Here is a 20,271-nt window from a genome sequence, read left to right on the forward strand (position 1 = left end):
GCCACACTTAGATATAATGTTCATAGAACATTTGTTGTGCTAGGCTCTTGTCCGTTTCTTCAAAATGTAGACCAACTTTATGAATTTGAGTTTCTAGGCAGCATAATGGGCATCTTGTACCTAACTTGTGGGGCTGAGCTTCCAAGATACTCATTCATTCATTCATTCATTAACATTCATTCATTTATTCATTCAACACTTGCCAAGTGTGTTCTTGGGCCAGGACCTGGGTTAGGTTCAGGGGACACAGACAGGAACAAAACTCGCTCCATGCCCCAAAGAGTTCACAGTCTGATATTGTAATCAAAGGGACATCACAGAAACAATAGGGCTTTCCTCCCCTATGTTGGCTTGAATTGACTAAGAGCTGCTGGGAAGTTACATTACATGGGAAGCCTCCTGACCTCACTGAATACCTTCATCACCAGGCACTCCTAGGGTGACACCAGTTTGTTTTTGGTAATTATCTCTTGTCTTCTGTGAGAAACCTGATTCCAGCCCTCTCTGGGTCTCTAGTGGAAACAACAGCAGAGGCAGGTGCAGTCTTGCAGCGAAATTGTAGTCAGCCCCGATGCTATCAGTCCCAGGAGCTGAGCAGAATTTGATGTGGCCAGCATTCAGAGAAGGTGCCTCCAGGGCTTTCTGAGTACCTTTAGGAAGAGAGTGTCTGGGTAAAATATTTCCATCTGTCTTATACTCCATTCGTTTTATTTCTCCTCTTAAATTCAGCCATAATCCTGAAAACCAGATTTCCAACTTGGAATGCATGCAGTTTTGTTGTGCAAGTGGTCCCTGTTTTACTCAGCAACATCAGTGATTTGGCTCATACAAAGAGAGATTTGTTGTTTGGACTCTTGGATTGCTTGGGAAACCTTCTGCTCTTATTCTAGATGGATCTCCATACTCTCCCAGTTTAGATCCCATGGTGGCAAGCCAGGAGAAATGGCCATGGGGCCGCCAGAGACCACAGCCTCATGTCAGGACCCTGGCTCCTCCGCAGTTCACTGCCATCAAGCCACCCTGGGGTGCTGCCTGTTGTCCTGGCAGATTCCTCTTTGCCTTAGAAAACTCTTAGGGTATCCAGAGTCCTGCCCCCAGCCCCAAGAAAGGATCCTCTGTGATGTGGGGTGTGGCTTCTGAGCAGCAAGAATCAGCCTTCTGGTTACAACCATGGCCATCAATCAAGTGCAGTCTCAGGCCTATCGCTTGTCATCGTGGATGCCTGAGGAGAACCTGGGAAGGCTGTTCTTAATCAACTTGGAGAAAAGACATCAGCATTCTCTTTTATTATTCCCTTCCATCTCTGTTAGCTGAGCCTTCTGACAGCTCTGCTAGGACATTTGTACCTTGACCCACCCCATTTCTGGGGTGGATAAGCAGAGCCAACTTGCCCCCATATCTCAGTGTAACAGATGGTCTGAGCCAGAGGCACTGCTTGATGGGATTCTCTCTGCACCTTCCCCCAACTTGTGTATACAAAGTGAACCCCATCAGTGATGAGGGCCCCACATTCTTACAAACTCATGTAGACAACAAGGGGCTGGAGGAAGAACTTGGAGGATCCCCTGATATCCCCCTAGGTGTGAGCTTTGTCATGACTGACAACACCAAGGCACAAGCCCACCCTGAAATGTCACACTTTTGCTCTGCTCTCCTCCAGCCAGCACCTTCCCTTCTCTTCACAGATCTCGAGGACTTCAAGTTAGACGTGCAGCACGTGATTGAAGTGGATGAGGGAAACACAGCAGTCATTGCCTGCCACCTGCCTGAGAGCCACCCCAAAGCCCAGGTCCGGTACAGCGTCAAACAAGAGTGGCTGGAGGCCTCCAGAGGTGAGTGGGCAGGAACCCAGAGGTCGAGGCTGAGGCGAGAAGGGAAGCTGGCCTTCTCCAACTGCTCGCTGCTCAACAAAGCTAGGGCAGCTGCGGCTGCCTCACAAACCCCCCTCAACATGCCAGCAGCCCTTCCTCATGCTGGCCAGCTGTCCTCCTGCCTTTTTTTTTCCTTTTAAGAGACAGGATCCTGTTAGGTCACTCAAGCTGGAGTGCAGTGGCATAATCAGAGCTCAATGCAGCCTCCATCACCAGGGCTCAAGAGATCCTCCTTCCTCAACCATCTGAGTAGCTAGAACTACAGGCACATGCCACCATGCTTGGCTAACTTTATTTTTATTTGTTATAGAGACAGAGTCTCGCTATGTTGCCCAGGCTGCTCTAGAACTCCTGAGCTCAAGCAATCCTCCCGCTTTGGCTGGAATTACAGGCTTGAGCCACCATACTTGGTCATGTCTTCTTTCTTGATATGTAGTCCTGTAGGGTCCCGAAGCAGGTGGCTTCCATTATGGAAGTCCTCTGTCTTAGCATGAGGAATTTCTTTATCCTTTCAAGCCCCAGAAGATAATTACTGAGATGCTGCTGTTCCATCCAGGCTCTCAGCACATGGTTCTGCATGCTGCCTGTGGAAGCTCTGTGCCTCCAGGCACACACAGGAAGGCTGCCTAATAAGCCCATTCACGGAGCCGCAGGGCTCCCTGGCAGGAGATGGAGCTCTTCCCCATGCAGTCTTTGCAGTGGACTTCATTTTTCCCTCTCCCTGTTTGCATAGTAAATGCAGTTATCTCAGCTGTCACAGCTCCATGCTCAAGCCACTGTGGACAGACACAGCAGCAGGTCCAGAGAAGCCAAGGCTTGGTCCGCAGAATGCCAGAGGGAAGAGGTTGTCCCTGAAGTCAAAGCCAGCCTCTTTTCACAACTGACCCTGTACTCGAGGCCAAGTAGACCTTACTTGACCTGACACCACAGCTCAAAATGTATACCTTTTAATTGCTTGAGCCCAGGAGGCTAAGGTTGTAGTGAGCCAAGATCGTGCCACTGCACTCTAGCCTGAGTGACAAAGTGAGACCCTGTCTCAAGAAGAAGAAGAAAAAAAAGTATACCTTTAAAAATATACTCTAGATTTTAAGATATGTTTATTAACTCTTTCTGGTTATGAAAGGAACATATGTTCATTATAGAAAACTTAGAGAATACAGAAAACTGTTTTCAAAAGGGTAAAACCCCTAATCCAACCACTCAGAACCAACTGGAGACTGGGGGAAGAAGAGCATAATCCCTACTGTCCCCAGCAGAAGGTTGGCAGCAGCCTCTGGGAGAGGCCTGCCTGCCCCACCAGGACCAAGGGTTTCTCCCACTCCATCTGGCACTTGCTAAGCAGCTCATACCTGGGTGGCCCAGCAGCAGGCAGGCACCAGGCTTGGCAACAGCACAGCTCTCAGGAGGGGCCACCAGGGCAAAGCTCGGCACTGACGGCCATAGCTTTACCTGCCAGGAAGCCAGATGCCACCCTGGTTGCTGGGGTGTCCAGGAGCTGTGAATCTGTCTCCTAGTTACAGAACCTGAACACCCCTGGGGCACCAGCCCATGGCACCCGTGGACCAGGAGCAAACAGAGCCTAACAGGCCCCTGATGTGGAAGAAAGGATTTCAGTGGCATTCATGGAGAGGACAGTGGTTAGAAGTCAGAATATTCCTCTCCAAGTAGCAGAAATGCAATAATGAGGCGATTCCGCGTGATGGCTATGACTGATGGGAAGATTTGCTCATCATTTTGGGAAGGGAGAATGAGGGGAAGCTCCAAAATCAATTTCCTACAGGCTTGCAGGAATGATGATCTCATCTCTCATGTGTGCAGCATGGACCTCTCAAGCCTTACAATGGCCCTGAGGCAGCATACATTAAGCCTTTTCACAAATGAGGAAACTGGATCAGAGAGGTTAATTAACTTGCCCAAGTTACATTACACAGTTAATACCCAGCAGACTCAGAGCATGAGACCATGGCTGATTCAAAATCCTGCTTTCTTTCTAGCCTCCCCTAGCTCCCTTGAAAGTATAAAATGCTCTTCCATAGACCTATGCACTAAGTTGTGGCAGTTAGGCAGTCAGCCAGTCTGTTAGTTGGTTGGTTAGTTACCTTTTCTCTCTGGCACTCTGTCCCGCTTGTTGCAAGGTTTTATGGGGAGAACAGCATCTTAGGCTTGGTCTTGTGGGGACTCAGGTGGACATCAGGTCCTAGTGCCTGCCCAGCCTGTTCCTCTCCCTCCATGCACCTCTCCTTTGTGGAAGCTGCAGAGTGAAGCATTCTGGACCCAAACCCATCCCGTCTTCCCCTGGCCCTGCCCTTTCCACAGGTAACTACCTGATCATGCCCTCGGGGAACCTCCAGATTGTGAATGCCAGCCAGGAGGACGAGGGCATGTACAAGTGTGCGGCCTACAACCCAGTGACCCAGGAAGTGAAAACCTCTGGCTCCAGCGACAGGCTGCGTGTGCGCCGTAAGGCCCGGGCCCATCTGCTGGGGGACGGGGGGGTCACTGATGGAAGGGCTCACAAAGATAGAAAGGGAGGTAGATACCTGGAGGTGCCACATCCAAGCTACAGTTCTGTGTGCATTGGCTTTGGCCAGGGGGAACACCTGGGACTCAGCCAGGGGTTCTCTCCCCTCTGGCCAGCCTCAGGGCCAGCGTCTCACAGCACACAGCCCTCAGGCCTGGCTTTGGCAGGTGACTGTGCCTGCTGTCACACCTGCCTGTTGGAAGGTTTCCTTCACGGTTACTTTGCGATTGGGATGGGTCAGTATGTGTGTGCTGGGGCAGGATGGTGGGTCTCATCTCAAGCTCAGCAGCAGACACAGCATGTGCCATGCACAGACGCCCACATGGAAGGCCTCCAGGCCACCGTTCTGCCCTGTGTGAGGTCCCTGGGCCTGCACTCTCTGCATGGATGAGGTGTGCCCAGCACCACCCTCTGGTGAGCGTCCAGGAGGCCCACATGCTCTCAATGCATAGGAAAATAGCAGCTACCTTTCCATGCACTTGTCTGGAGTCCCTGCCTATTCAGAGAAGTGACGTCTTACACGGAGTTAGCTTAGAGTTGGCACCAGAGATGGAGTCACTGTGAAGCTAATGAAGCGAAACTTCCATGGTCCTTCACTCACTGACAGAGGCCTCAGAAGGGCCTAATTTCGTATCTATTGTTTTCCATTGTTTTTTGGGCCTTCAAAACTGTATAAATTTCAGGTTTTAGAAAACCTGGGTCTGTCCCTGGTTGGCATATAAAGCAGAATCACACGTGGTCCCTGTGCTCCTCAAAGGTCGCTGAGGAACGGCACACATTGGAGAGTAAACGTGCCTTTCAGTGAGTTCTGTTCAGTTTGTCCACAGTGTTAGAAAAAGATTACAGCTTCCCCAGCTGTGTCCTGATGAAGTACATAGTGATTTGCATTTGGGGACCTTGCAGTATGAGAAATGCATGTGTTTAAACAGTGGATTCCATTCAGCTCAGCCAGAGGCCGGCTCTGAGATGCTCACTATGAGAGACACTTGGGCCTGAAAACCATAGGGTGGGGCTGGGAGCATGGCAGATTCTTGTTTCCCATCTCATCTTCAGCCTCACAGTGCTCTTACTGAGGGCAAGCAGAAAGAAACATCTGTACCATTTAAATTGCCTCTCCGTTCCTTCACCTTTCTCTCCTTGCCAGCACACATAGTTAACTGTGCATTTGTTGTGCTGATGCTGCTGTTCTTCTGTGTTATCTCATTTCTTACTCATGACAGCTCCCTGCAGAAGAAGCCCTTGTTTCTGATAAGGACACCAAGCCCCAAGGGAATTCTGTAGCCCGCCCCACTCCACCTAGGTTGAAAGACCCGGAATGGCTCTTTGATCCCATCTCCATGCTCTCTGGGACTGCCTCCTGGGGATGCTCTGCAGGACATCCTGGTCCACACGCCTTCTGTCGTTGCCCTCCTTGCCCCTCCAGGCTCCACCGCTGAGGCTGCCCGCATCATCTACCCACCGGAGGCCCAAACCATCATCGTCACCAAAGGCCAGAGTCTCATTCTGGAGTGTGTGGCCAGTGGAATCCCACCCCCACGGGTCACCTGGGCCAAGGATGGGTCCAGTGTCACCGGCTACAACAAGACGCGCTTCCTGCTGAGCAACCTCCTCATCGACACCACCAGCGAGGAGGACTCAGGCACCTACCGCTGCATGGCCGACAATGGGGTTGGGCAGCCTGGGGCAGCGGTCATCCTCTACAATGTCCAGGTGTTTGGTGAGTGTCTGCTGTGGACTGTCTTCTCCTTGGCCTTCTCTCTGGTCTGTGCAGCCTTTCTAGAAACGTAACCCAGGCTCACAGAGGGTTAGCGTCTTGTGAAAGGCCACATGCCGAGTGAGGAACAGAGGCATGCTGAAGAGTCAGGGCTCTTTGGATCCCAGAGCAAGGGCACGCAGTCCTGGAGCCCTCCTGTCATGACTCTGACGGTGGAGATGTCGGACCTCTCCCTCCCACTACCCTGCCCATTAGGAAAAAGCAACAGCCGAAGGGCAGGGGGAGCTGCTCCTAACTGCATCCCTCCCAGCCCATCTGACCTGGGACAGAAAGACCCAGTCCTTCTCACCTTGCTCTGGTTTCCTGGCAGAACCCCCTGAGGTCACCATGGAGCTGTCCCAGCTGGTCATCCCCTGGGGCCAGAGTGCCAAGCTCACCTGTGAGGTGCGCGGGAACCCTCCACCTTCTGTGCTGTGGCTGAGGAATGCCACGCCCCTCATCTCCAGCCAGCGCCTCCAGCTCTCCCGCAGGGCCCTGCGTGTGCTCAGCATGGGGCCTGAGGACGAAGGCGTCTACCAGTGCATGGCCGAGAACGAGGTCGGGAGTGCCCACGCCGTGGTCCAGCTGCGAACCTCCAGGCCAAGTGAGTGTAACCCAGGGGTTTGAGATTCCAGATGATGATTCTCATTTGAGAATCCATTTCTCAAATATACCAGTATATAAGATAGAAAAAAGTAGCTTTTAGTTGTAAGTTCAAATTTATATGAACTTAATAAATCAGAAGTGCAGATTTTCACTAATGAAAATAATTCATTTAATTGTTGTATTTAAAAAAATATTTCTGTGGAACCCAGTTTGACAACAACTGCTCTAGTGCTTTGGTGAAGAAAAGCCAGTCTGTCGTTCTCAGCAAGATTCATTCCAGTTGGGGCCTATGCCAACTGAGCAGTGACCATGCTTAGCCTGGGGAGAGGTAATGTGGGGGTGCAGAGCAATGCGGCAAAGACCCTGCCCTTGAGAACTCCCCTATGGGAACAAAACTTACCAGGGAAACAACTTGAGAAAAATACAGCAATGAGTACAATACAATGCGAAGTCAGCATTATCAGGTGCCCATATCCTGTGGCGGGGAAGGTCAGGCAGAGGAGAGACAGGTGCTGGCAGATTCTGTAGAAACCTCCTGAAGGAAGCATCACTGCCCCTCCTGGCCTCACAGACTCTCAGAGGACATTTCCAGTTGTGTTCATGTCTCATGTTCAGTAGCGAAAGGCCCACATGGTGCCATGGTAAGATTCCACCATGAAGGGACATGTCTCCATCTCCAGCCTAGACCGAGAAGGAAGGCGCAGGGTTCCTGGGCCTCGAGAGAAAATTGAGTTAGTTCACTGGAGATGTACCTCACGTGGGCTCAGGAAAAAAGCAGGCCACAGAGATGTTTGCTTGCCATGCCCAAGCCACCCCTGAGCCCCTGGCCAGGCAGACCAGGCTGCTTTTTCTTTCTGGCAGGACAGGGACACCAGTGCTGTCTTCCATGGAGCCTGGCTGGGCAGCACAGAGTGGGTGGCGGTCGGACTGATGGTGGGCCCAGGTTGCCTCTCTGACTTCTTCCTGTTTTCTCCCCAGGAACAACAGCTCAGCAGGTAAACCAGGAGACTAACCTTTCCTTCTCCTTCCTGTTGGTCCTCCAGGCATAACCGCAAGGCTACAGCAGGATGCTGAGCCGGCTACTGGCACACCTCCTGCACCACCCTCCAAACCCGGCAGCCCTGAGCAGATGCTGAAGGGGGAACTGGCGCTCCCCAGACCCCCAACATCAGCACGGCCTGCTTCCCCACAGTGTCCAGGAGAGAAGGGGCAGGGGGCTCCCGCCGAGGCTCCCATCATCCTCAGCTCGCCCCGCACCTCCAAGACCGACTCATATGAACTGGTGTGGCGGCCTCGGCATGAGGGCAGTAGCTGGGCACCGATCCTCTACTATGTGGTGAAACATCGCAAGGTATGGCCCTGGTGTGGGGCCGCTGCCTCCCCTGCACAGCCTTCCCAGCAAGGCTGAGCAGAGTCACTGCCTCCTGGCCTTTGAGTTCCTGAAGCCTGAACCAGTAATCCCCATCACTAATCAGGCCCTTCTGTCTCCTCCAGTGTCCATCCCTGCTGTCTCCCAGGGAGCTGGTTGTGAGATGGTCGTGTGGGACCCTGGAAGGCCCAGGAAAAAGCCTTGTGCGTGCATCCAGTACTAAGCTCTATGCACACATTTCCCAGAGGCTCACACTAGCTTCTAGCCCCTGAGGAGACGGTGAACAGTCTCCCTGGTAACCATCATCCTCCTTCCTGCTTTCCTCTGTCGTTAGTTGTTGATGTTACATTTTGTTTTTTTATGAAAGTAAGCTGTGCAGGGTACATGCCTGCAGGAACCCTGGCATGGTAAGCCAGCTAGCCTAATGCCAGGAAAACAAATATTTGTGAACAAGTGTTTTCTCTGTAGGCTGTAAAATATCCCCTCAGTTCTCAGAATCTGTCATGGCTTGGGTTTGACAAGCAGGCATTTGAGCTCAAAGCACATCATGTTGTTGAGACCTCAGCTATTTCTCCTTGACAGAAGGAAGTCTGTCCAGGTGAATGTTTCAGGAGCTGTCAGGGAGGGATGCGGGGCAGAGCCCAGCCAGGCCTATGCTCCTGTACACTGTGTCCTGTGAGGCAGGGCAGGGTCCCCAGGCAGCCACTCTCGCTGAAGGCTGTGCTCTTCCCTGTTGTTACCCCGCAGGGATGAGGACATGAAATTCCCCATAAGAAAACATCCTTGAAAATGTTTCTGTTCACTCCAAGTATACGCCATTTTCTTTCTAAGGCCATTCGATAGTAGAAAACTATTATTCTTAAATGGATTTTTAAAAATTGTATTTGATAAATAACAACATGTACATGCTGATTTTTATTATGCATTTATATTAATTTTGCTTATAAAAATGCTATGTGCACTTGATGGAAAGCATATGAATGTGGAATTAAAAGTATTTCTCCACTCCTCCCCACCTCCACAAACAAGCAAGAAAACAGAACCAACCCTGCACAGTGGAGAGCGCTAGCTGTGCAGAAGCCGTTTCCCTGCCTTGGAGCCCTGGCCCCTGACTCCTTCTATTCTGTTCTTTCCCCTTACATGCTCTCCTAGAAGACCTTGGGTCAGGACAAGTCCACAGAGACCCTGGGGCTGTCAGAAAGACACCTAAGGCAGAGCACCCCTATGCCCCCTCTGCTGCCTCCCCAAAGGCAGGGGGACGGGGGGAGCAATTTCTCATTAGCCCTCCACCTGCTGGCCTCTTCATAGGCAGCCAGCAAAGCGGGTGAATGAGTTTTTAACAAAAAGGAGCATTGTTCACATGTTGTAGGGCAGGGCTAGTCCTAATCCTATTTCCCCATGTAACTGGACACCTCCATCTCAGACTTGTAGACAAAGATCAGGGCAGGCCAAACACCCATGGTTCCCAGGAGACGAAACCCAGCATGAGAGCAAGAATAATATTTTTCAGGCCAATAGGTGGCCATGAAGCAGCCTTGCACAAGAGGCAGACTGGCAAAGGCCGTGCCGTGGTGATCCGGAAATGCCAGGCTCAGGCCACATTCACCCCCTCAGTGTGTGTGACAGTGACTAATTACCCTTCTATTTCTTATTTTCATTTCTGGGCCCGGTGGAAGTGTGAGGCCAGCGCTGGGAGGGCAGGGGTACATGGGGCGCGGGGGAAGTGAGAGTCCGGACAGCCCCCTGCTGCTTCTGGCTTCTCTCAGGCTCCAGCCTGGGGGCTCCTCAGCCTGGGGTTGCCAAGGCAGAAGTTCTGGCTTGAAAGCAGTTCCTCTCTTACGGAACTAACAAGTCTTAAAGATCCCCAAGAAAGAATTTGAAATCAAAAGTCAGCATTCGGGCTGTGTTTTTTCATCCGCCTTCTCTTGCTGGGGATTGGGAATCATTCAGCTAATTTTCACTGTTTCACATGCGCGAAGCAAGTTTCATTTCCTGGTGCATCTGCAGACCCTGGGCTACTGTGTTTGGGTTTCCAGCACCACTGGGGAGTCTCAGTTTGTAAAAATGTCTCCCCTTGGAACAAATCCTGGAAGCCTGACAATGAGCCCAGACCATTCCTGTGCCTTGAATGGTACGTTTTGTTCAACTTTGGAATATTCTGCTCAGGGAGAAGAGCTTTTCCTTCCAGCTGTTTTCTTCCTTCAGCAAACCACAACTTGAGGCTCCAGCAGGCTCTCTGGGATGTAGAGTTGGCAGTAAAGTCTGTTGTCCCAAAAGATGGGGCAGCTGAGATGAGCAGCCTCTCAGCATCACCTGTTGGGGAGCCTGGAGCTCCCTTATTTTTTCCTTTAAAGAGCTAGGAATTTGAAGCTATTAAGGATTAATCCATCACAGTCACAATTCATCCACAGTTTTTAAGTTCTGAGCAAGGACTGAAGGCAGGAGCAGAAACAAAGAGGACTGAAATGATGGAAACCGCACTGGGCTGAGGATGTGGGGAGGGGCCTCGAGGGGCCAGGCATTTGCTGGGAATCTACTGTGCACCAAGCTCACCGCGGGGCACTTTATACAACTTCTCTCATTTAATCTTCAGAATAACCTCAGAGAGTTTATTTGCCTCGTTGGTGAAATGCAAAGCTGAAGGGTCAGAGGGTTAGGGGACTTGCTCTGAGTTACACAACCAGGATTTGAACCCAGGACTTTGGATCCCAGACTCTTCTTCCCAGGATAGGGTACAAAGATGGGCATGCTCTTTGGAGTCAAGTCATAGTTTCGGTGCTCACTAGCCATGTGGCCTTGAGCAAATTGCTTATTTCTCTAAACCTTAGTTTCCCTATTTGTGAAGTGGGAACAGTATTAACACCAATCTCTTGGGCTCTTTTGAGGAAAAGGAAGTAGCGCCTATAAACTGCTTAGTTCCATGTGTAGCACAGAGTAAGCCCTTAGCAAATGTTGCTATTTCATGGGTGCTGATACTTTCGTTATCTTTCTCATCATTGTGTCTCATTAGAATATAAACAGAGGGAACTGCATTTGGTTTACCTACAGAAGGAGAAAGAAAGCACAACATGGAGATTCTTTGAAATACAGGGAGAAAAGGTCTTTGGAGGAGTTCTCAGCAATATCAATCAGGCTATCTGACTTCCCCACTGAGGTTTCTTTGATGAGCTCATTAGACGAGGGATCAGAGAGCCTGACGTGAATGTCCCAGTGAGGTTGGTGTCCCATAGCCAGGGGTGTCAGTCTGAGTCTGTGCCACCCCAACCCTTACCTGGCCCATTGTCCTTCCCCTTCTCCTGCCCTCCTGGGCTCAGCGCTGCTTTCCTTGCAAACCACAGCGCACTCGTAGCCCGAGGCTGAGATGCTAGTCCTGATACCAGCTACCTTCTCCAGCAGGTCACAAACTCCTCTGACAATTGGACCATCTCTGGCATTCCAGCCAACCAGCACCGCCTGACCCTCACCAGACTCGACCCCGGGAGCTTGTATGAAGTGGAGATGGCAGCTTACAACTGTGCAGGCGAGGGCCAGACAGCCATGGTCACCTTCCGAACTGGTGAGAGTCAAACATTGCCCCTTGCTTAGGGTTTCCATGGGTCTAAGCAAGTTCCACTGGCCCAGGTGAGAATTCCTGCTCACCTTGCCCCAGCTGTTCAGCTGAACTTCATCTTTCCTTCCAGCTACCGCCTCCTTGTAGTTTGTGTGCTAGGCTGAGGTCCCAGCTCTCATCAGGAGAGTTGCCAGCCGGCCTCTCTGGCACCCTTTCGTCCCTCTCTCACACAGGGGCCAGCAGTAGTACCACAACAGAGCCAGTGTTGGCCGAGGCTGAGCACACGCTCAGTGCCCTGGATGCTTATTTGCATCACTTTGTCACGCCCCTCAGCAGAGTCTCAGGCAAAAAGGATTCTGTGGGAGGGAGATCTAATGCCTGCTCTCTCCCTTGCTGACTACAACCCATTTCCACCCAGGACGGCGGCCCAAACCCGAGATCATGGCCAGCAAGGAGCAGCAGATCCAGAGAGACGACCCTGGAGCCAGTCCCCAGAGCAGCAGCCAGCCTGACCATGGCCGCCTCTCCCGTAAGCCCCGAGCAGCAGGGACGGGACACGCAGTCAGGACTGGAACTGCCTCAGAGGGCCTGTTCCCGTGGCTGAATGGGGTCTTGCTTCTGTAGGTCCAGGGTTTTTGTGACATTGTCTTGGTATCTCCCATTTAACCACAATGAGGAAATGTAGTTTGGAGCTTTTTAAATAAAAGGCTGGCATTGATGCTGGGATTGCTGCCTGGGTGCATCTAGAGAGCAGCAGGGGCCAGAGCGGTGGCCCTTGGGCCTCCACACTCTGGCTTTGCAGAAGGATAGCATAAGGGATCTTAGCTCACAGCCTTCCCCCAGGAGAGAGCAGCCGTGGGGAGGTCTGACATGAACACCAGTGGGTGGAGGGCTGTGGGCAGGCGTGGGTCCGTCAGGAGCAGGCCAGGCCCAGTGGGCATCCAGCCGTCATCTCACCCTGCTTCCTTCCTTACTGGGTACGGTCTTTCCCAGCCCCAGAAGCTCCCGACAGGCCCACCATCTCCATGGCCTCCGAGACCTCAGTGTACGTGACCTGGATTCCCCGTGGGAATGGTGGGTTCCCGATCCAGTCCTTCCGTGTGGAGTACAAGAAGCTAAAGAAAGTGGGAGACTGGATTCTGGCCACCAGCGCCATCCCCCCATCACGGCTGTCCGTGGAGATCACAGGCCTAGAGAAAGGTAGGGGCCTGGCCATGCTGTGGCCTTGGCCTGATCCCCCAGCTGCCCCTGACCACCTGGAGGAGGATGACGAGCCTGGGATCCCCTTCTCTCGGCCCAGGCCCCCACCCACCAGCATGCCTCCGTGCTGCTGTCTGTGGTGTTTACCACAGTCCTACAAGCCTTCTGCCTCCCTCCAGAAGAGCATCCAGAGCCATCTCCCCCGCAGCTTGGCTCTGAAAATGGCAGGTGTTCTTGTGAGGCCTTTGAGAACTTGCTTTGGGGAAGGGCTGCCCAGAAGACCCTCCAGGTTCTGGGCCTTGAAAGGCCATGGGAGAATCAGAAGGTGTTTCCCACCTCCTGAGTTCAGTGAGTGTCCCTCTCACCAGGCACCTCCTACAAGTTTCGAGTCCGGGCTCTGAACATGCTGGGGGAGAGCGAGCCTAGCGCCCCCTCTCGGCCCTACGTGGTGTCTGGCTACAGCGGCCGCGTATACGAGAGGCCCGTGGCAGGTCCTTACATCACCTTCACGGACGCGGTCAATGAGACCACCATCATGCTCAAGTGGATGGTAAGTGGGCCTGGCCGTGGACTGCAGCGGAAGACGGCCTCCCCTAAACGCCCTTCCCTGTGAGCCTGGGGATTAGACTCCCCCAAACAGGGCACCTGAAAGCTTCATCAGTGGAATTTGGAACGCTCTTAGTGGCTGGGGCTGCTCTAGTGGTCTCCTGTTGATTCTGGTGCCTTGACCTGGTAGACCTCTCCCTCCTTGCTGCCCTTCCCCTGATACCACAGGGGATCCCAACACAATTGTTCAGGGCCCCTTCTCAGCCACAGGGGCCCCTCACATGTCCAGGGAGATCAGAAGCAATTGAAGTCTTTGGAGAAATGGCAATTTGTTTCTTCTCTTCAAAAGCTTAGGGACGTCTAGGCTAAATAAAATAATGAGTGATCTTCACAACATTTTTCAGAGAACCTCAGGGATATTATTAGAAATCTTTGCCAGGGGCCCCAAGTGAAATTCAGACTCTGGACTGGGGTGGAAGCTTCACACACCAGTGGTTTTGCTTTGATGATGTTTTCTCTACCTATTGTCAACTTGTTTCTTCTCCATTCCCTATAGTACATCCCAGCAAGTAACAACAACACCCCAATCCATGGCTTTTATATCTATTATCGACCCACAGACAGTGACAATGATAGTGACTACAAGAAGGATATGGTGGAAGGTGAGACACAATTCTGTGTTTATAGCTTCTGTGTGCTATAATTTCCTCCGCTGGGATGGGGGACAAGGTGTTGGTGAAATCTGGCGAAGCATAAACCTGCGTCTGGAGTGACACAAAGCTCTGAGCTCCATGTCATTGACTCACTCATAATACCCTTGAAGCTATCAACTTCATGAATCCACATGATGATGGGACAACATGGGTGGACACCTACAACATTTCCTCCAGCGTTCCTCCATACGCCACCCCTGTGCCAGTCAGTGGCATCCTTCCCCACACACTGCACCAGCTGAGTCTGACTATGAGATTGGGATCAAGAAAACCATGTGCACATTGCCATGCACCATTCTCTGACTCTCTTTCCCAGGGGACAGGTACTGGCACTCCATCAGCCACCTGCAGCCAGAGACCTCCTACGACATTAAGATGCAGTGCTTCAATGAAGGAGGGGAGAGCGAGTTCAGCAACGTGATGATCTGTGAGACCAAAGGTGAAGCGCTTTGGGTTCTCTCTCCTGTCTTGATGTTCCAGCAAGGGAAGGCAAAGTCACCATTCCCTGTGCGGTGCTGGGTCTCTTTTCCAGGAAGACTGTTTTCCACATAACCTCAGACTTGGTCATGTTTTGCTCTCTACTCATTTGTCTGTACCTAATACTAAATAGGCTATCATGACACCTTCAAGGAACTTGATAATTAACTCATCCATGAAATCAGGGGATACACCTCATTCTTAAGTTGGGAACTTCCTAAAAATACTTTATTCCAGCAATGATATTTGGTGCTTCCATGGGTTGGTTTATTTAACTGAACTACAATCGCATGAGATGGGAAAGGAAGTGGCCATGAGGAAGCTGCATACTTTAGCCAAGGCCATGCAGCCAGTTAGGGGTAGAGCATGCTTTGGGCCAGGATTATCTTAACTTCTATTTATTCCCTTTCTATTCCCTTTCTATTGCACTTAAAACATGTTAAACATAGTCACATAATAACTTGTTAATATTTGCACATTGGTCAGATGGAGAGAGAGCATTATCTCCATTTTGCAGGTACTGAAAGTGAGATAAAGCAGTTGTATTGCAAAGAACATAATCAGGAGAAGATCACAAAGGAATAGGAATAGGGACAGAACAACACATTTTCCTCTCATCAAGGCAACAGCATTCTCTCTTCTGCTTCACTGGCTTTCAGTCATTCGGCAGATCCTCCCTGAGTGCCTCTGTGTCTCTCCCTGCCCTCTTCCGTCATGCACACTGGAGGGAGGGCAGATACATGCACAGCCCAGAATCCTGGATCACCTGGTGCAGGGAGTGCCCAGAGGGAGGAAGAGGCTTCATAAAGCCTTCACACTGGTCTGCTGGAAGGACTGAATCTTAGGCCAGGATGAGGAGAGAGTGGCCTGGGGGACAAGGCTGGACATAGCTCCAGACGGTTGGAGTGTCAGGTACTGGGAAGGAGGTTATGGGAGTGAATGCCCAGGAAAGAGGCCACTGAGGATACTGTGAGATGAGCCGGTGCAGCCAGGGAGAGCGGGGGCCACTCGAGGCTGTGAGGTGGAGGAGGACTGTCAGTGGATTTGTCTGCTGAGATGGGTCACTGGTGACTACAGGGAATGGGCTGAGGGTTGAGAACTGGGGCTCTAAAGTAAAGGTAAAGAGAAGGGACAGGTTTGAGTCTCTTTTCTAAGGAGATGTCCGTGGGACCAGGGACTGCTTGCACACTAGGGCTGGGAGAGAGTGAAAGGAGTTTCCAGCTGGAAGTACTGCCACTTATTGAAATGGCAACAGCAAGAAGAGAAACAGATTTCATGAGAAAGGAACAAGGTAAAACCACTTGGAGGCTTACCAAGTCTTTAGCTCTTCGGAGACATTGAAATGAAGTGTCTGATAAGAAGCAGGGCTCCTGCCCCAGACAGGGGGTCTGGGTGGGGAGATTTGTGTGGGGGTCTTTAGGATATAGGTGGAAGTCATGGGACTAGGTGAGAATATACAGAGAGTACAGACAGAGGGGAACCAGGAAGGCCTCCCAGTGTCTGCGGAGGCAGATAGCACAGAGAGGGAAGGAGAGGCGTACAGAGCAGCAGAGAGGTGGGGAACATCAGGGGACAGAGTCCGAAAGTCGGGGGAGAAGACGGTCACTAGGGCCAGCAGGGTCAGATGCACCTCCTAATACTCAGCAAAGCTGAAGTGAGGAGCTGATGGCCTTGACTCCACCTCTGAATTGGCATCTCACACGTACTGTGTGTCCTCGTGATTCCCGGAACACCCGCCCCCTGCTGTGATCCATGCTAATACCTAGTACTTCATGTCTCAGTCCACCAGCAGGTTGCACACTCGGGTGTGGGTAAATTTTCCATTCCCAATTCTTTTTCTGGCTTCCTGCATTTTAAATATTTTCTTCCAAAAGTTCACCAGTTCTTCCCAAAAGCACTACGGCACTTCTGCTGGAAGTACCTGGTCCAACTCTGGTGCATGGCTCACAGACATCTCAGGCTCTGCTTTGAAATACAAGGGTCAGGTCTCCGCCACACCACCAGATTTCACATTAGATGCCAATTTCATGCTGAGTATGGACGCCATTCAAATAAGAGATTTTGAGGCCCAATCTAGTGAGTTTGACACCACTTCCCACACCCAGGGAATGGGGGTATTATTTTTTTCTATTTGTTGTGAAGGAAATATCAAGGAAACATATGCTGAAGTGAGTTTTGTCCACAATACAGCTCGGAAGTCTTCTGGCCAGCCTGGTCGACTGCCACCCCCAACTCTGGCCCCACCACAGCCGCCCCCGCCTGAAACCATAGAGCGGCCGATGGGCACTGGGGCCATGGTGGCTCGCTCCAGTGACCTGCCCTATCTGATTGTCGGGGTCGTCCTGGGCTCCATCGTTCTCATCATCGTCACCTTCATCCCCTTCTGCTTGTGGAGGGCCTGGTCTAAGCAAAGTGAGTGAGTGACGCTTTCAGTGGGAGGAGCCTGGGCGGGAAATGGGGGCTCCACTAAGGAGGCCTGTGCCTAGGTCTGCGTCCACAGAAAGCTCAGGCCCGAGTCCCCCAAAGGTCTCTGAGGTCAAAGAACACCCGATGACTGGACCCCTCCCCCCAGCTAACAGACCTCGGCTTGGGGAGGAGGAAGGAGGGAAAGTTGGGCTGTCTTCTCTGCACCATTGGAGCTCGGGACCTATGCAGTGCTGTCTTCTTTAGTGTCCGAAGCTGCTCCTCTGACCGCATGTTCCTCCTTAGAGTCCATCCTGCCTGTTCGCTGCGTGCGGAGCTGCCTTCAGCTTTCCCCTCTATCCTGGAATCTTTCAGTCACTAATTTCTGCTTCCGATGGCAAGACATCTGGTCAGCTTGCCTCCTCTAAATATTGTTGCTGCTTTTCACTCGCCACTTCCTGCCCCCAAGCCCTGGACCCTGTATCTCCCCCGCTTCTCCCTGCAGAAGAGTCTAGGTGTCGGGTAGAAGTGGGCACACAAAGGAGACTCTAAGAGAAAACGTTCTCCATCTCCTGGGCGCTGTCAACTCTCTGCCTGCATCCTTTGACCCTCTGTGGCCAGGAGCTCCTGAGATCCTCGTGGGGCTTTTCCAACCCGTCCCAGGCTCCCTTGGCCTAAGCACACCTTTGTTTTTCTATCCTTCTAGAACATACAACAGACCTGGGTTTTCGTCGAAGTGCCCTTCCACCTTCCTCCTGCCCATATACTATGGTGCCATTGGGAGGACTCCCAGGCCACCAGACCAGTGGACAGCGCTACCTCAGTGGCATCAGTGGTCGGGCCTGTGCTAATGGGATCCACATGAATAGGGGCTGCCCCGCGGCTGCAGTGGGCTACCCGGGCATGAAGCCGCAGCAGCACTGCCCAGGCGAGCTTCAGCAGGTAGTGCACTCTTGGGTGTGGATGGCAGGTATGGGACACCCAGGAGGGAGTGACTGGGCTGCCTTGGGGGGCCTCCTCTCTCCTAGGGTCTCAGCCTGGGCTGCTGGGCCAGGCTTTGTTTAGTCAGGAGCAGATGCTCCTGTTGATCAGTGAACACTGGAAAGTTACCTGGACTCCCCGGCGTGGCCATCTCATTACTCTTCCTTTTGAGCAGCAGAATGACACCAGCCGCCTGCTGAGGCGGACCCATCTTGGCAATGGATATGACCCCCAAAGTCACCAGATCACCAGGTAACCACAAGGCCTCTCCCCTTTTACTCCCAAGCCCCACAGCCTCACTTTCCCTTTAGCTCCTCAAATCCAAGGCCAGTCACTGAGAGCCAAGCAGTAGTGCTGTACGCAGGGGTCCCAGCAACCGCCAATCATGCTCCTCTGAGCCACTGCCCTAATAGGCAGTTGTTTCATTTGCAGTTGCGATGCCCTTTCTGCCTGGGGGCATGGGTTGGCACCTCGGAATCCTCCCCCACTAGGCAGATCAGAAGCACCCACCACAACTGACTTTGCCCATGGGCCCCTGGACACCTGACTTCACATCCTCCCACATGGAATAAAATGGAAATGAACTAGAATGATCAGTGAAAATGATGGTGTGGTACCTCTTGATGTTCAAAGGGGAAAGCAGTCTTTGCCCCATCTGAGCTCTCACCAGCTCTGATGCCCTCAGACAGGGAGACAGCCAGCAGGGGATGGGGCGACAGGCCCACCCTGCCCGGCCCCACCTCCCCATCTGGGCTTGTGCACTGCAGGGATCCCGAGTCTAGCCCGGACGAGGGCTCTTTCTTATACACACTGCCCGATGACTCCACTCACCAGCTGCTGCAGCCCCACCACGACTGCTGCCAACGCCGGGAGCAGCCTGCTGCTGTGGGCCAGTCAGGGGTGAGGAGAGCCCCCGACAGTCCCGTCCTAGAAGCAATGTGGGATCCTCCATTTCACTCAGGTTGGTGGCAGGAGCAGGGCAGGGAAATTGAACAGGCTGGGGGTAACATGAGGTAGGCATCCCCAAGCCAGTAGTAACAGTCTGCAAAGGTGGGGCTTGGTAAGGAGCCAGCCACAGCATTGATGTGGGAAGGATGGGGCATCGAGGGTGGCTGGCCACTTTCCTTCACTGCTGAAGGCCCAGTAGGTCTGTGAGATGTCCAGGTGGGTTCTACTCCAACATGATAAGCTGCGGTCCTCAGCCTCTGAGAAAAAGGCCATTTCTCCATTTCAGAGGAAAAAGCCCTTTTTGGTCTCTGCATTTCAAGACCATTCACAAATACCATTTGCCACTCATTACACTAAGAGGCATTCTCTAATCATTCTGAAATGCCTTGCTTTGTTGAGGCTTGTCTCTTAATTAAGGAATAAGGTTGCCTCAATCATTAAGGAGCCAAATTCTTACAAACATCATCATCATAACTCTTTGTACTTCCACAGAACTTTTTCTCCAAGGACTTTGGAGCCTTTCGCACTAAGCCCATCCCATTGTCTCCCTCCATGCTAGTCTCCTTGGAAATCAGTGGATCCACTGATGTTTCTTAGCTTCTCTGTGTGCATGCCCATGTATAGGCAGATCCTGGACCCTGTCTTTAGGAGACTAAATTTAAAAGATGCTGGGTCCTAAAGCTCGACCCAGCATCATTTAAACTGGACCGTGTCAGTCTGGGGGGACTGGATTGTGAGTGGGATGATTGTAACCAGAAGCCATAGCAAAGGGTGGACGAGCAGCCTAAACACAGAGCAGGGCTTCCTTCTGCGTTTCACGGGCTCCACTGACTTCATCTGCTCCTGTGGTGTGGCCTCAGTGCTGGAGTCTCTACGGTCCCAGCATGAGTGGGAAATGGGTGCAAGTGGCCCTCCCTGTTTCGATGAGAGACCTCGGAGGGAACAGAAGTGCCCTTGTCTTGGTTGTTTCTGTCCTTTCCAGAGCCAGTGTAGCCACCTCCACCACAGATAGAGATTGGCCCAGTGTCGCTGGGTGTTGGCTCCTCGGTCAGTCTGGATTTTAATGGTTCCTACTCCTTCTTCCCTCAGGGCCCCCATGCTGCTTGGGCCTTGTACCAGTTGAAGAAGTGGACAGTCCTGACTCCTGCCAAGTGGGTGGAGGAGACTGGTGTCCCCAGCACCCCACAGGGGCCTACGTAGGACAGGAACCTGGAATGCAGCTCTCCCCAGGGCCACCAGTGTGTGTGTCTTTTGAAACACCACTTCCCACAATTTAGGCAGAATCCAATATCCCAGAAAGACTATATATATATATATATATATTTGTATTTAT

The 20,271-nt window shown here is 52.0% G+C and overlaps 1 protein-coding gene across 9 annotated transcripts in view; it reads left to right on the forward strand.

Moving 5' to 3' along the window:
* Nucleotides 1-20,263, forward strand: part of BOC (BOC cell adhesion associated, oncogene regulated) — a 90,860-nt gene extending 70,597 nt beyond the window's left edge. For 5 of the 9 annotated variants that reach the window (XM_017858557.1, XM_017858554.1, XM_017858555.1 and 2 more), the window contains exons 5-20: nt 1,686-1,832; nt 4,188-4,331; nt 5,816-6,109; nt 6,477-6,749; nt 7,786-8,102; nt 11,514-11,676; nt 12,089-12,199; nt 12,664-12,870; nt 13,239-13,420; nt 13,973-14,078; nt 14,446-14,568; nt 16,797-17,018; nt 17,716-17,951; nt 18,166-18,242; nt 18,758-18,951; nt 20,028-20,263. In XM_017858557.1, the coding sequence (XP_017714046.1) occupies nt 1,686-1,832; nt 4,188-4,331; nt 5,816-6,109; nt 6,477-6,749; nt 7,786-8,102; nt 11,514-11,676; nt 12,089-12,199; nt 12,664-12,870; nt 13,239-13,420; nt 13,973-14,078; nt 14,446-14,568; nt 16,797-17,018; nt 17,716-17,951; nt 18,166-18,242; nt 18,758-18,951; nt 20,028-20,215 (2,984 nt within the window). In that variant the 3' untranslated portion in view covers nt 20,216-20,263. The remainder of the gene's footprint in view (nt 1-1,685; nt 1,833-4,187; nt 4,332-5,815; nt 6,110-6,476; nt 6,750-7,785; nt 8,103-11,513; nt 11,677-12,088; nt 12,200-12,663; nt 12,871-13,238; nt 13,421-13,972; nt 14,079-14,445; nt 14,569-16,796; nt 17,019-17,715; nt 17,952-18,165; nt 18,243-18,757; nt 18,952-20,027) is intronic. The other 4 variants (XM_017858561.1, XM_017858562.1, XM_017858559.1 and 1 more) reach the window with 3 other exon arrangements.
* Nucleotides 20,264-20,271: the final 8 nt, after the last annotated feature.

This window comes from Rhinopithecus bieti, unplaced genomic scaffold (genome assembly GCF_001698545.2).
Source record: "Rhinopithecus bieti isolate Rb0 unplaced genomic scaffold, ASM169854v2 scaffold_45617, whole genome shotgun sequence".
NCBI lineage: Eukaryota > Metazoa > Chordata > Mammalia > Primates > Cercopithecidae > Rhinopithecus > Rhinopithecus bieti.